Source organism: Sinocyclocheilus rhinocerous, unplaced genomic scaffold (assembly GCF_001515625.1).
Source record: "Sinocyclocheilus rhinocerous isolate Xijiao unplaced genomic scaffold, SAMN03320098_v1.1 scaffold2165, whole genome shotgun sequence".
Classification (NCBI taxonomy): Eukaryota; Metazoa; Chordata; class Actinopteri; order Cypriniformes; family Cyprinidae; genus Sinocyclocheilus; species Sinocyclocheilus rhinocerous.
In genome coordinates this window covers 42,978-58,446 of record NW_015653115.1, presented here as the reverse complement: position 1 = coordinate 58,446, position 15,469 = coordinate 42,978, and the positions used below count along the sequence as shown (strand labels likewise).

At 35.1% G+C, this 15,469-nt stretch overlaps 1 protein-coding gene across 1 annotated transcript in view; it reads right to left on the bottom strand.

Annotated features, from left to right (window-relative positions):
* Nucleotides 1-15,469, bottom strand: part of LOC107715577 (exostosin-1a-like) — a 63,038-nt gene that overhangs the window by 7,177 nt on the left and 40,392 nt on the right. Inside the window, 4 exon segments of the mRNA XM_016521721.1 lie at nucleotides 1-67; nucleotides 1,998-2,117; nucleotides 4,961-5,068; nucleotides 7,881-7,974. Of these exon segments, the coding sequence (XP_016377207.1) occupies nucleotides 1-67; nucleotides 1,998-2,117; nucleotides 4,961-5,068; nucleotides 7,881-7,974 (389 nt within the window).

The following is a 15,469-nucleotide window of genomic DNA, read 5'->3' as shown; positions in this document are numbered from 1 at the left end:
CTCCGGGCAACCGATTCCACATCAGAATGCTGTGGGCGTTATGTTGCAACACACGGTCCTGGATGATCTGCAAAAGGAAGAGTTTTGAATGATCTCTGAATCATTTCTCACCACTGATGTTCATTAGATCCATCAGACTCACTTTAACGATAACATTAACATGGCTCAAATCTCACAAGCGTTTAACTTTCATAAACATGATGCCAGCTGGACTATAGCCATGTTTATTCGGACGCGTATTAATGCTCGGTCTCACAGATCCACCCTTCAAGAGCTGACACGGGTGTCCTTTTACACACCAACAGCAATCCAGCACATCTCAGAGCTGCAACGCTTCCTCCAGGGAGAAGTGTGTGAAACCAGAGCCTGAGACCGGCCTGATGTAGTTCCGTTTTCATTCAGGAATAGCTCGATAGATACATAGATAGATAGATAGATAGATAGAACGACAGATAGAACGACAGATAGAACGAGATAGAACGGTAGATAGATAGAACTATAGATAGAACTATAGATAGAACGATAGATAGATAGATAGATAGATAGATAGAGAACGATAGAATGATGACTATAGCCATGTTTATTCGGACGCGTATTAATGCTCGGTCTCACAGATCCACCCTTCAAGAGCTGACACGGGTGTCCTTTTACACACCAACAGCAATCCAGCACATCTCAGAGCTGCAACGCTTCCTCCAGGGAGAAGTGTGTGAAACCAGAGCCTGAGACCGGCCTGATGTAGTTCCGTTTTCATTCAGGAATAGCTCCCGACATGACTGATCACATGCCTTTCAGTCAAGTGGAAGGGTAAAAGAGTTTGTGCAAAACCAGAAATTACACGTTCTCATTTTAAAGAAAATGAAGCATGTTTTAGGACCATTTATGCTAGATTTAATTTACATTATAGTAATTCTGAGTTATTTAAATAGTAAAATATTTATATATAATAAGTATTTATGCTAATTTTACTCAATAAATCATTGATACTCATTACATTTTTACCATTCAATCAGTAAAAATATTGATAATTACAAACTCATAACTACATCCGATTGTGGATGCATTAATGCAGTAATGAGAACTGTGCTGTGAAAATGTGCTTAATAATCATGAAAATGACCATGCAAATATCTTAATGGTTCTAAAGTGAGCTTCATTTTCTGCTAAATATATTTTCCCATTTTTCCCTGTTCATTTTTAGGGTGAAATGCGTCCCGGACAAGTTTTGGCAGGATTTATACAACTAGTCATTAGGTCTTGATTGCTGCATGTCTTGTTTTAATTGATCAGGAAGTTGCTTACCTCCAATGTAGTGAGCACAATTTTCTCCACAGAAGAGAAATACGCTTCCCACAAGATAGATACATAGATAGATAGATAGATAGATAGAACGACAGATAGAACGACAGATAGAACGAGATAGAATGGTAGATAGATAGATAGAACTATAGATAGAATGATAGAACGATAGATAGATAGATAGATAGATAGATAGATAGGATAGAACGAGATAGAACGGTAGATAGATAGATAGAACTATAGATAGAACGACAGAATGATAGAACGATAGAACAATAGATAGATAGATAGATAGATAGAGAACGATAGATAGATAGATAGATAGATAGATAGATAGAACTACAGATAGAACGACAGAATGATAGAATGCAAATCATTGATACTCATTACATTTTTACCATTCAATCAGTAAAAATATTGATAATTACAAACTCATAACTACATCCGATTGTGGATGCATTAATGCAGTAATGAGAACTGTGCTGTGAAAATGTGCTTAATAATCATGAAAATGACCATGCAAATATCTTAATGGTTCTAAAGTGAGCTTCATTTTCTGCTAAATATATTTTCCCATTTTTCCCTGTTCATTTTTAGGGTGAAATGCGTCCCGGACAAGTTTTGGCAGGATTTATACAACTAGTCATTAGGTCTTGATTGCTGCATGTCTTGTTTTAATTGATCAGGAAGTTGCTTACCTCCAATGTAGTGAGCACAATTTTCTCCACAGAAGAGAAATACGCTTCCCACAAGAACTGCGTCTGCTGGCGGAGAGACAGAATGCGGTCTTGATGGATGGAGCGAACCGTCGATGGAATCTGAGGAGATGGGAGCAGTGTGATAATGTGTTTTCTACTTGACAGACCTTTCCAATCGGAGACACCAGTTAAAATAACTCAAATTTCTCACTGCGCTCTGAGGGGGCTTTCACACTTGGTTCGATTACCTGGTCCGAACCAGAGTTCGATTGATTGAAGCTAACAGAAATGAGATACAGAGCTCCCTGCTCGCAGCGCAAGAACAATAGATAGATAGATAGATAGATAGATAGATAGATAGATAGATAGATAGATCATAGCAAAACAACGAGTGCATTAAACACACTGGAATATAGCATAAGGTCTTTCAGTGCTTCTGTTCCAGTATTTCCTGAGAGGAGAAATAAGTCACAGCAGGTGTGAGCGATTATTAAAGTCTCTCATCACTGTGAACACAAACGGCCCTTGAGGTGGATTTCCATTTCAAATATCTCACAGGCCGCGAGAGCATATTAAATGCAGAACCAATACGTCATTAATAGCGGTTCACTTCCACGATTTGGTACGATTGTGTTCATATCAGCAGCAAACCATACCGGAGTTCACTTGAACCGTACCCCAGACCACCCTTTTTAAGCGGACTCTGGTACGGTTCGCCGGTGCACACCCGAGTTCAGAAGACAGCGTTCACATCATCCAAACGTACCGAACTCTGACATCAATCGAACCCGGGTGTGCACCAAAAGTGCTAGTGTGAAAGCACCCTGACAAACTGGGCTTTTTCAGTCAGTAAAGGAATTTTTCAAGAGTAAGTTTAACAGTTCACCTCAAAATGAAAAGCCTTCTTATTCACCCTCATTTCAGACTTTTGCTTAGGTGATTGCTAGGTAGTTTACAGGGTGTAAACATCTATCTACTTGCTATGTGGTTACTAAGGTAGTTGCTAAGGTGTTCTAAGTGATCACTGGGCTACAGCAAAGGTGTTATGAGTCATTGATAGGCAGTCAGACAGATAGATAGAATGACAGAATGACAGATAAAATTATAGATAGATAGATAGATAGATAGACATATTCATATTATAGATAGATTGATAGATAGAACGACAGATAGAACGATAGAACGACAGATAGAACGATAGATAGATAGATAGATAGATTCATATTATAGATAGATAGATAGACAGACAGACAGACAGACAGACAGACAGACAGACAGAGAACGATAGAACAATTAGATAGTAGGGCTGCACGATAAATATCGCACGATATTTAATGCGCATCTCGTCAGTAAAGCCGGTTCTGTAATCAGAGAAATAAGTCACAGCAGGTGTGAGCGATTATTAAAGTCTCTCATCACTGTGAACACAAACGGCCCTTGAGGTGGATTTCCATTTCAAATATCTCACAGGCCGCGAGAGCATATTAAATGCAGAACTGTGCTACTGCGGCCTGACAGAAGCTGTCACTCCTCTCACCACAGACTGCCTTTCTGCCGCAGGCCGCTAATCGGCAGGACAAGAGGTCCCATTTCAATTACAAAGGCACATGAACTTGCTTTCACTGTGGAAGTCTCCAAAGGTCTGCAGACCGTCACTGATAGATGCAAGCTTGTGCCCAGCAAATTAGCATGTGACATTAGAACGATTTAATTCATGCATGATTAATTAATAGGAAAGGCTTGAGAAAGCATGTGGTTTAAACAAATTTCAACATATAAACATGTCTCAGTTCCAAAATCTTTTGATTTGACTATGTAGGCATTATTATAAGCACGCATGATTATACTGCTATAGCCCTATGAAATCTATTTTAGAAATATTTTTTTCTAATTCTGTTTTTTCCATTTCAGTCTTTCTAGACTACATTTCAATAGTTACATTAAATTTTAGACCAAAAAGCATTTCTAATTAATTGAGAAACTTAATGAAACTTGTACAATTTTACATAATTTTATTAAAAGTTGAAATTTTTAGGGCCCTATTTAATAAATTTTTTTTTTCTTCTCAAATTCCATTTTTTTTGACCAAATAGTGTGATTTCCTTTTTATTTTTTTCTGCATTGTAATGGTTTAATTAAATTTTAGCCAACAAAAAGCATGTCTAATAAACTGAATTCATAAAAACTTTAATTACTAAATTATTTATTTGTGTATGTATGTATTTATTTATTATTTTTTTATAATAATAAGGCCCTATGAAATGTTTTCAGAAATTCTGTTATGTAATTTTCTGGTAATCAAATGAAGGCATAAAACATTAACAATTTAATTAATCTCTTAATCAAATGAAAATTAAACTCTTTCATTTTTTTGACTAAGTGCTACTCAACAGGGGTTTACTGTTACAACTGGCAGAAGAATAAATGAAAAGAAAAAGAGTAATTATTTCTTAAAAATAGTTTTAATATTATTATTAATAGAGTAACATATATATATATATATATATATATATATATATATATAGAAAGAGAGAGAGAGAGAGAGAGAGAAGACAGAAGACAGAGAGAGTAATATATTTATTTAGAACATATTTATATATATTAAACCAAACTTTTATTCTGGTGGGTTGTTGTGATATATGACGATAGTATTTCTAAAATGAAACGGTAAAATGCGCATGAAGTGAAATCTCAAACCAGTTCTGGAGATGAAGTTCATGTGTTCTTGTCCTCATACAGTTTGACAGCAGACGCTGAAAACACATCTGTGTCATTCATTCACACAGATAAGCAGAACAGGCAGAACAAATACAAGTAGAATGTATTTCAGTTAAGATGCTGCCCATACAGCAGGCAGCTCACTGAATTTGGGAACAGAGCCGTTGTTTCAGACAGGAACAAGAAACAGAATGCATCACATAAGCTGAACTAGCTCCTATCCTGATATATTCTGGAAGTCGTACCTGTAGAAGAAGTCTCTCATCCCCAATGATGGAGGCCGTGCGCCAGTCGATGATCTCTGAGAAGGGAAGCTCCCAGCCGTTACTGAGCATGACGGGAACACATGCAGCCTGCACACACACACACACACACACACACACACACACACACACACAGAGACACGTTAGAACAGGCTGAAGAAAAATAAAACAAGCGTCATGAAAATTTTATTAGCATCTTCGAGTGGAAAGTCTGAAAGCAGGAGGAGCTCTGACTTCAGACTGAGAAATGAGGAATCATGGTTTATCAGATCAGTCATGTTTCTGTTCCATCTTGAGCTCTGGGAAATCTGGCAGCGACTGAGGGAAACACAAAGCGTGGCTCTGCCTGTCTGAACTCAGTCATAACAATGAAAAAGAGGGTGTGAGATAATCATCAAGAATGGAGAAGGAGACCAACGCAAAAACCTACAGGGGGAAAAAATCTTAAATTGTTTATATATATATATATAGGCCTATATGCACACAAATTTGGCAATATAGAGCAATGTGCAATATGGACATATATTTCAAATGAAATCAAGCACATCCAAGCAGCTCTTCTGTGTATGTACACTGTCAAACATGTTCACTATTCAGCTACAAATGAGCTGTTGTCTCTTGTTTCCGAAGCAGCTCTGTAGCAGGAGGTACCAACAGACAGATGGTGCATTGTTTATAATATTTAATGACTACCTGGTCTCCAATTTGCATATCAGATGGCAACATCGTTTTATAAAGTATATGCGTTCATATGTGCTTCATTTTCACTGGAGGAAACAGCTGTGGTGTGATGAGGGGTGAATGCAGGGAAAACTTACAGTAGAAAGGCTACAGTAGATATTTTGTAAACTGTCTTTATGACAAAGAACTGCACAGATGCAGATATTATAACAATCTATCAATAAACACACACCTTGTCCTCTGTTTCTCGCTCTGCGGATTGAAAAAGAACGCGCTGAAAGACGGGAAGGAGCCGATCGAAGTCTGCCGCCGTTTTCATATGAAATTTAAAGGGCACTGAGACGATCACAAATTCGTGTAGTTTATGGAATTAATCTATGGAACTAATCTACTAAGCTATAGCCCCCCTAAAAATGGCCTAGCGACGCCCATGTCAGCTGCCATTATTGGTCATTAGTGCAGAGCTGCTTTCATTATTCAGGATGGAGTTACAGTGAAAACAATCCCAAAAACTCCAAATAACTTTATCACCTTAGTACAGTGACTTTTTTTTATTTTTATAATTTGTTTGTTCATAAAGCATTATAGTAGCTTGATACCAAGTAGTGTTGTTATTGTTTAATAAAACTAAAACTTTTTTTTTTTAAATTGGTAATTGAAATAAAAGCTAAAATAAAATATTTTTTTTTTATATAAAAAATTTAATATAATACTAGACGAAAAACTTAAACTAAACAAAAATTATTAGACGTGTTGCCTTGGCAATTAATTAATTAAAATTACTAACTGATATAAAATAACTGAATTAAAATATAAAACAAAAAAGTGAAATAAAAATAAAACAAATCCAAAATATAAAAAAATAAATAGTAAAAATGAAAGCTATTAAAAACTATAAAATAAAAATACTAAAATAACACTACTACGAAGATGACAATTTTTTTCCCCCCCCAAGTGTGGACATAGTAATATTAAATTTTTTTTGTAAGTATTACAGTATTTCCATTCTTTTTGAACATGCATCATGGTAATAATATTAAATAATAATAATAAAAAACATATGAAACAAAAAAAAAAATCATAAAATTACTAAACATAAATTTAAAATGAAAACTAAAAATATGAAAATAAAAGCTAATTAAAAATATTCATAAAAACTATTATATAATATGAATAATATACTAAAATAACACTGTTACCAGGTCCAAACATTTGTAATACATTTTTTAGCTATAATATGCTTTTGTTGCAAGTGTGGGCATGCTACCATATACCAAGGTTTTTTGAACATGGTACTACAGTATTTCAATGTTTTTTTTGGACATGTACTATAGTATACAAAAGCGGTAATAATTCAGTATCATGGTTTGAATTAAAAGCATTATCAGTCATCACTGCATCACAGTACCTCAACAGAACTTTATTGTAGATAAAATTCAATATTTTCCAAGCATAACTGTGTGTGTGTGTGTTTGGACAGGCTTGTTGTCCTGTCCCTAATCTGTTAAGCTGCTCCCACCCTCTGACCTCCCCTCATCTCTAATATCATCCTGCTGTTATGGACTAATCCTTGCAGTGTCATTAACCAGCGCTTCAATCTGCTGAAATACATACAGACCAATACAGCCCCAGAGAGCTGAAGACAGACACAAGCGCACATATGCAGCATAAAAGCCCCGCAAACCTCAGCAAGTCAATTCTCAACACCCACACAAGTCAAAACACAATATATAATGGCCTGTTAAGCCTCATGTCTGCACAACATCAGACAACCTGAAAGAGCACAGCCGCACTCCCACACAATAGACGCCTGTCTGACATTACATCGGCATCACAGTACCACAGAATAGTGCCGGTTATGGATAAAGGTGGATTATTTATTTAGGAATGAAATACCACAAATGAGATCTCAATTTGCTTCTTATATGAAACAGTTATTTTAACTTGTTTTACTACTGTAATTATTTTAGTTTTTATTTAATTTTCTAGGATTCCTTAATGAATAGATCAAGTATGAATTAAAAAAAAAAAAACTTTTGAACGGTAGCATCGGCAAAGATATTTTTTCAAGGTATATTGCCCAGCTATACTACAATGATGATAAAGTGTGTGTGTGGGGGGGTATGTATATGGGCTGGAAACACAGAGCCTGCATGCAACTGCTAAAGTGTCTTCCGTTGGCTAGCAGTACTGCCAATGGGAACGAACTGGAAAAATGTACCTGTAGAGCCTCCAAGAAACGGAAAGAGCCCAGGCGGCGTCCTCGAGGCACGAGACAAAAAGTGGAGTTATGCAGCATTTCTTTATAGCTGTACCTGTTGAGAAAAAGGAAAACAAGGAAGCACATATTAAGAACCAAGGTCAGAAAACATCCTGGCGCAGGAAAACAGGCGGTGCACATCCTATTTGCAAGTTAATGCTCATCACATCTGGCGCAGATTGTGAATCAAGCATGCCAACAGCCTGAAAACACTCATACATTCACTGTGGAAAAAAGCAACTACATACTTTCCAGTTTACAGGACCTTTTGAGTCACAAATATTACTACAAAACTACATAAAACCCCATGTTAGTGCAACAGAATTCCCCCAAATGTCGTCCCAACAAGTCAAACACAGTTGTCTGAACAAAGAATTTCAACTATAACTACCACAACTAGTAAACATAACAAAATAACAAACTAGAACCCCATAGCAACACCTGGCAAATAACCAAAATATTCTAGAATTGCATAGTAACCAGCTAGAAGTCATAGCAAACCCTATTAACCAGCCAACACTCAGCAACTAGTCAAAATACCAAAGCAACCATCTAGAGTACCCTAGCAATGTCTATTAACCAGCTACAACATCCGAGCAACCAACTAGGATGCCATAGCAACACTGTCTATCTATATTAATTTAAATGTTTTAGTAATACAATAGAGTATACTGAGCAGAATACTGCATCCCTCGATGCAATGAATTGATATTTGATTAAAAAAAAATATTTTTTAGCTAAAACATTGTGCATGAATGGATTGTGCACGATAAGATCAGGAAAGCACATACTGAAAGTAAATACAGTCAATTTGGATTTTATGTTGACTATAAATGAATAGTCTGGGTTCAATGCAACTCTATACGTAGCAGCATCTGCTGCATGTCGATTTATATGTACTGCAATATACTTCATTTTAATTGCAACCAAGGTGTTTAGACAATGGTTTGTCATACCAAATACCAGTTTGACTTAATATAAATATAATATAAAATAATATAAAATCATTTTAATATGCTGATTTGATGCTCGTGAAACATTTCATGTTATTATCAGTGTTGAAAACAGTTGTGCTGTTTCACATTTTTGTGGAAACTGTGATACATATTTTTCAGGAAATCATAACATTATAAATGTCTAAAATGTAATTTGTTTTTACCACAAAATAAAAAAGGTAATTGTGCCTTTTCAGAGTTAATATCTCACAAATTCAGACTTTGTTTCTCGCAACTGAACTGCAAGTCAGGATTTCGAGATATAAACTAAGAACTGCAAGATATAAATGCAGAACTGCAAGATATAAACTCTAAATTCTGACTTTACTTCTTACATTTCTGTTTTTTTTTGTTTCGTTTCCAACAAAGAATAAAAAAAGGTAATTGCAACTTTTTATATCACAATTCTGACATTTCTTCTCAGAATTGCAAGTTTCCCGCAATACCGCAAATTCTGAATTTATATCCCACAATTCTGAATTTTTATCCCGCAATTCTGAGTTTATATCCTGCAATTCTGAGTTGATATCTTACAATTCTGAATTTTTATCCCGCAATTCTGAATTTCTATCCCGCAATTATTAGTTTCTATACCGCAATGCTGAATTTATTTCCCGCAATTCTGAATTTATATCCCGCAATTCAGAATTTTTATCCCTCAATTCTGAATTTATATCCTGCAATTCTGAATTTATATCCCGCAATTCTGAGTTTATATCTTACAATTCTGAATTTTTATCCCGCAATTCTGAATTTCTATCCCGCAATTATTAGTTTCTATACCGCAATTCTGAATTTATATCCCGCAATTCAGAATTTTTATCCCGCAATTCTGAGTTTATATCCTGCAATTCTGAATTTATATCCCGCAATTCTGAGTTTATATCTTACAATTCTGAATTTTTATCCCGCAATTCTGAATTTCTATCCCGCAATTATTAGTTTCTATACCGCAATGCTGAATTTATTTCCCGCAATTCTGAATTTATATCCCGCAATTCTGAATTTTTATCCCGCAATTCTTAATTTCGATCCTGCAATTCTTAATTTATTTCCCGCAATAATGAATTTATATCTCACAATTCTGAATTTATATCCCACAATTCTGAATTTATATCTCTCAATTCAGAATTTATGTCCCGCAATTCTGAATTTATATCCTGCAATTCTGAATTTTTATCCCGCAATTCTGAATTGATATCCCGCAATTATGAGTTTATATCCCGCAATTATGTGAATTTATATCCCGCAATTCTGAATTTTTATCCCGCAATTCTGAATTTCTATCCCGCAATTATTAGTTTCTATACCGCAATGCTGAATTTATTTCCCGCAATTCTGAATTTATATCCCGCAATTCAGAATTTTTATCCCGCAATTCTGAGTTTATATCCTGCAATTCTGAATTTATATCCCGCAATTCTGAATTTTTATCCCGCAATTCTTAATTTCGATCCTGCAATTCTTAATTTATTTCCCGCAATAATGAATTTATATCTCACAATTCTGAATTTATATCCCACAATTCTGAATTTATATCTCTCAATTCAGAATTTATATCCCGCAATTCTGAATTTATATCCTGCAATTCTGAATTTTTATCCCGCAATTCTGAATTGATATCCCGCAATTATGAGTTTATATCCCGCAATTATGAGTTTATATCCTGCAATTATGAATTTATTTCCCGCAATTATGAATTTATATCCTGCAATTCTGAACTTATATCCCGCAATTCTAAGTTTATATCCCGCAATTCTAAGTTTATATCTCGCAATTCTTAATTTTTATCCCGCAATGCTGAGTTTAAATCCCGCAATTCTGAGTTTATATCCCGCAATTCTGAATTTTTATCCCGCAATTCTGAATTTATATCCTGCAATAATTAATTTATATCTCACAATTCTGAATTTATATCCCGCAATTCTGAGTTTATATCCTGCAATTCAGAATTTTTATCCCGCAATTCTGAATTTATATCCTGCAATTGTTAGTTTCTATCCCGCAATGCTGAAATTATTACCCGCAATAATGAATTTATATCTCAGAATTCTGAATTTATATCCAGCAATTCTGAATTTATATCCCGCAATTCTGAGTTTATATCCCGCAATTCTGAATGCCAGTTTGATTTATAGAACCAATACATTAATCTAACCTGCTTCGTTTGCAGTGTAAAAAAGCATTACAGACATTTAACGTCATAATATGAATCACACACAAGTGTGCACAGACAGTCAGAAGCGAGCTCTTAGAAATCCCCGCTCACGCTCTTGACCTCTCGACCTCTGCTTTGTAGGCTGCTCTTGCACTATGGTGGGATAAAAGCTTCAGCAAATGCTTTAAGCAGTGTTTCAGTCGGCACTTGGATTAAGGGGCTGTTTGGAATTCCTAATGCAACATTCCTGCTTTTTCGGCCGTCTCACCCTCCCTTCTCCGCTCTTACACATTCTCCACCACGTTCTCCGTTCCTTCTCCTCCCTCTCTCCAATGAGTAATCGGTGATGCTGTGCATTCCAATGTGAAGCCCCTGAGGTCTTCCTTCACCTCTGCTCTTCAGCACGGATGAATGAACAGGCCAGGATGCCTGCGGACAGTGAGACAGAATCTGCCTGGGCTTTGGCCCTGATGTTCTCCGGGTTTGAGTGGAACGGTAAAGTTTGAGGTTGAGAGATGGCAGGTGTCGTAGGATGCTGTAATAACCTCGGCTGACCTGTTGGCTCAGTGGGTAACCTGATATGGGGTGTCTGAAAATAGTACGGGATGATGCACTCGAAAGACTTCGTGATTCGGCAGCACCACGGGGCTTATCCTACCTACATTGTGTGCAGACTAATATTTTTTATATGACTCTCAAGCAAATGTTTAAAAGGACTTTTTTTGTGTGTATTTTCCATATGGTTGTGGTGTCCTTAAAGGCTGAATGAAAGGCTGTCTGCAATTCATTCATGAGCAAAAAAATCTTTGGTGAGACTTGATTTTATTCAACACAAATTGACTGGATTTGGAAAAGTGAACACACATATTAGAATGAAGTCGAAAAGGTGCTAAGCAAATTATTGATTTTGATAAAAGAATATAAGACCATCTTTTTTTTTTACTAAAATCAGGTGAATGGATTGTGTGTGATAAGATAAGGAATGCACATTTAGAAAGTAAATACAATTACAACTTAATTTCGTGTTCACTTTAAATGATTAGACCAGGGCTGTGCAAACTCGGTCCTGGAGGGCAGGTGTCCCTGCAGAGTTTAGCTCCAACCCTAATTAAACACACCTGAACCAGCTAATCAAGCTCTTACTAGGCATAGGGTGCGTCCGAAATCGCATACTGCTTAGTAGGTACTACATTTTGAATTTGAATGTACTACTCGACCGTTAAATAAGTACGTTCTATATAGTATGAATGAGTAGTATGAATGGAATTCGGACGTACTACATCCGCCATGTTGATGTTGTCACGTGACATGCGTCTTCACAACAGCGCCAAAATTTAAAGAGCCCTCACTACAGCGCGAACATCAGCAATGTTTCACGTAATTCTTACCGCTTTCATCGGCGTTTTAACGTTGATTGGATCAACAGCTCAGAGGAGGCGTCGGTCAGCTGCTCGCAGATCACAGATTTTTTAGGATTACTGATAAACTACTGTCATTCATTCACAAATCCTCTCCCGTGGCCTCATGGATAGTAAAGTGTCCATCGTATGCATGCTACGGAATTCGGGCGGAAGTAGTAGGTCATCCGGGTACTTCTCGCCTACTGTTTTTCGAATACTATGAATTCGGACATACTACTCGCCTCGCATACTGTTTTTCGCCTACTATATAGTATGGAAGTATGCGATTTCGGACGCAGCTATAGAAACTTCTAGTCAGGTGTGTTGAGGCAAGTTGGAGCTAAACTCTGCAGGACACCGGCCCTCCAGGACCGAGTTTGGACAGCCCTGGATTAGACTAAGGTAAAAATAATGCTAAAAAAGGAATGTTAAAAATAAATAAAACATAAAAAAAAAATAGAAATACAAATAAAATTGTAATATTTGGCTTTAAAATCATTTTACTTTGGTAAAAGTAAAAGTTTTATTATAAAATAAAATAACAAAATAAAATTCTGAATTCGGGCGGAAGTAGTAGGTCATCCGGGTACTTCTCGCCTACTGTTTTTCGAATACTATGAATTCGGACATACTACTCGCCTCGCATACTGCTTTTCGCCTACTATATAGTATGGAAGTATGCGATTTCGGACGCAGCTATAGAAACTTCTAGTCAGGTGTGTTGAGGCAAGTTGGAGCTAAACTCTGCAGGACACCGGCCCTCCAGGACCGAGTTTGGACAGCCCTGGATTAGACTAAAGTAAAAATAATGCTAAAAAGGGAATGTTAAAAATAAATAAAACATAAAAAATAAAAAAACATAATAAAAAAAAAAATAGAAATACAAATAAAATTTTAATATTTGGCTTTAAAATCATTTTACTTTGGTCCTTAAATAAAATAAAATAAAATAAAATAAAAAATTCTATAGAGCAAGACATAATTAAAATACACACTAATTTGAAAGTACTGGACACTGATTGAATACATGTTATGGCTTCAAAAATCTTTATCTATCTCAGGAGTTGTTACTGTTAACAAACTGTTAAAAATGTTTTTTATTAACTGAATAAAGCTAAAATAAAATAAAATATAGATATCAGATAAAAAAAATTAAACTTAAAAACGAACAAAAAATTGAAATGATAATGATATACATTATATAAAAATGATACAAAATAAATTCAAGTTTAACTAATTACTAAAATTATTAAAGCTGAAATGAAAGGAAAATAAAGGCAAACTTAAATTTTAAAAAATAATAAAAATGACAAAAGAACATGAAATTACTAATCACTAACGTTACTAAAACGTATACTAATTATATAAATAATATAAAAATGATATAAAACAAGTTTAAGTTGAATTACTAAAAATACTAAAACTTTAATAAAAGAAATAAAAAAAATGACAAAAGAACAAACTTACTATTCACTAACATAACTAAAACATTAACAAAAATAAAACAGTATATAAATAATAACAAGTCAAAAAGTTCTCAATTAGTGTATTTGAGCCTTTAAGCACCTGTCGTTCAGGATTTGGTACTAGCAGCTTTGATTTGAAGCTTGTTTGTTATGTACAATATACAATTGTGTACAGATAAGCAGGGCTGTGAACTATAAGCCACAAGTCTATTTCTTCAAGCTGGATGGCAGGCGAGACCACAGCACAGCACACAACACACGGCTCCTGTTATAATGAATAGCAATGAGTTCACACATGCAGGTCAGGAATAACTGCAGCCCTACGCCATTACTCAAACACAAGCAGCCAGTCGAGCACAGTGCAACCTGTTCTCATAACACACTCGGGCCGGGGCGAGGAAGTTCCCCGCATACAGGAAGTGATGGAGTGGGCTGTGGGAAAGAACTTTCTGTTGGAATAAACACATCTATAATTCTTCAGAGGAGTCGCTCCACAGGCCTCCACTCTGATGATGACCACACGCAACTCCACAACATACTCGACACCCTTACAAAGAAAGCTGCTTTACTGGCATTGATGGTTCCATGAAGAACCTTTAACATCCATGGAAACTTTCCACTGCACAAAAGGTGCTTTAGAGTGGACAAAAGGGTTCTTCACACTAAGAAAACATAGTTGTTTCAAGAACTGTTCACTGAAAGGTTCTTGGGGGAATCAAAAATAGTACTTTTACGAGTGACAGGGAAACAAATGTAAATAAATGGACTGTGTGTGATAAGATCAGGAATGTACAGTTAGAAAGTAAATACAGTCAATTTGGATTTCATGCTGACTTTAAATAAATTTTCTGCGTTCAATGCAAGCTCTTTTAGAAGCATCTGTTGCATGTCCACGAAAAAAAAAAATTATAAAATAAAAAAATAATAATAATTGTACATTTGTTGTTTCAAGAACTGTTCACTGAAAGGTTCTTGGGGGAATCAAAAATAGTACTTTTACGAGTGACAGGGAAACAAATGTAAATAAATGGACTGTGTGTGATAAGATCAGGAATGTACAGTTAGAAAGTAAATACAGTCAATTTGGATTTCATGCTGACTTTAAATAAATTTTCTGCGTTCAATGCAAGCTCTTTTAGAAGCATCTGTTGCATGTCCACGAAAAAAAAAAATTATAAAATAAAAAAATAATAATAATTGTACATTTTTTAATTAACTTCAACCCTCTGTTTGAAAAAAATAAAATAAAATAAAATAAAAAAGCAATTAATCAATTAAAAAGAAAAAATAAATATATTACATAATAAAAATAAATAAAATGTGTATATATAATAATTTAATTTATAATATAATAAATGTAATCATATAAATAAAATAAAATAAAACTATTGGCTATAAAATATTCTCTTGATTCTAATATAAAATAAAATACAATAAATAAAAAAAATATTTGGCTATTAAATAAAATAAAATAAAATGAAATCAAAATAAAACAAAAAATACAATTGGTTCTAAAATAAAATGTTATGGC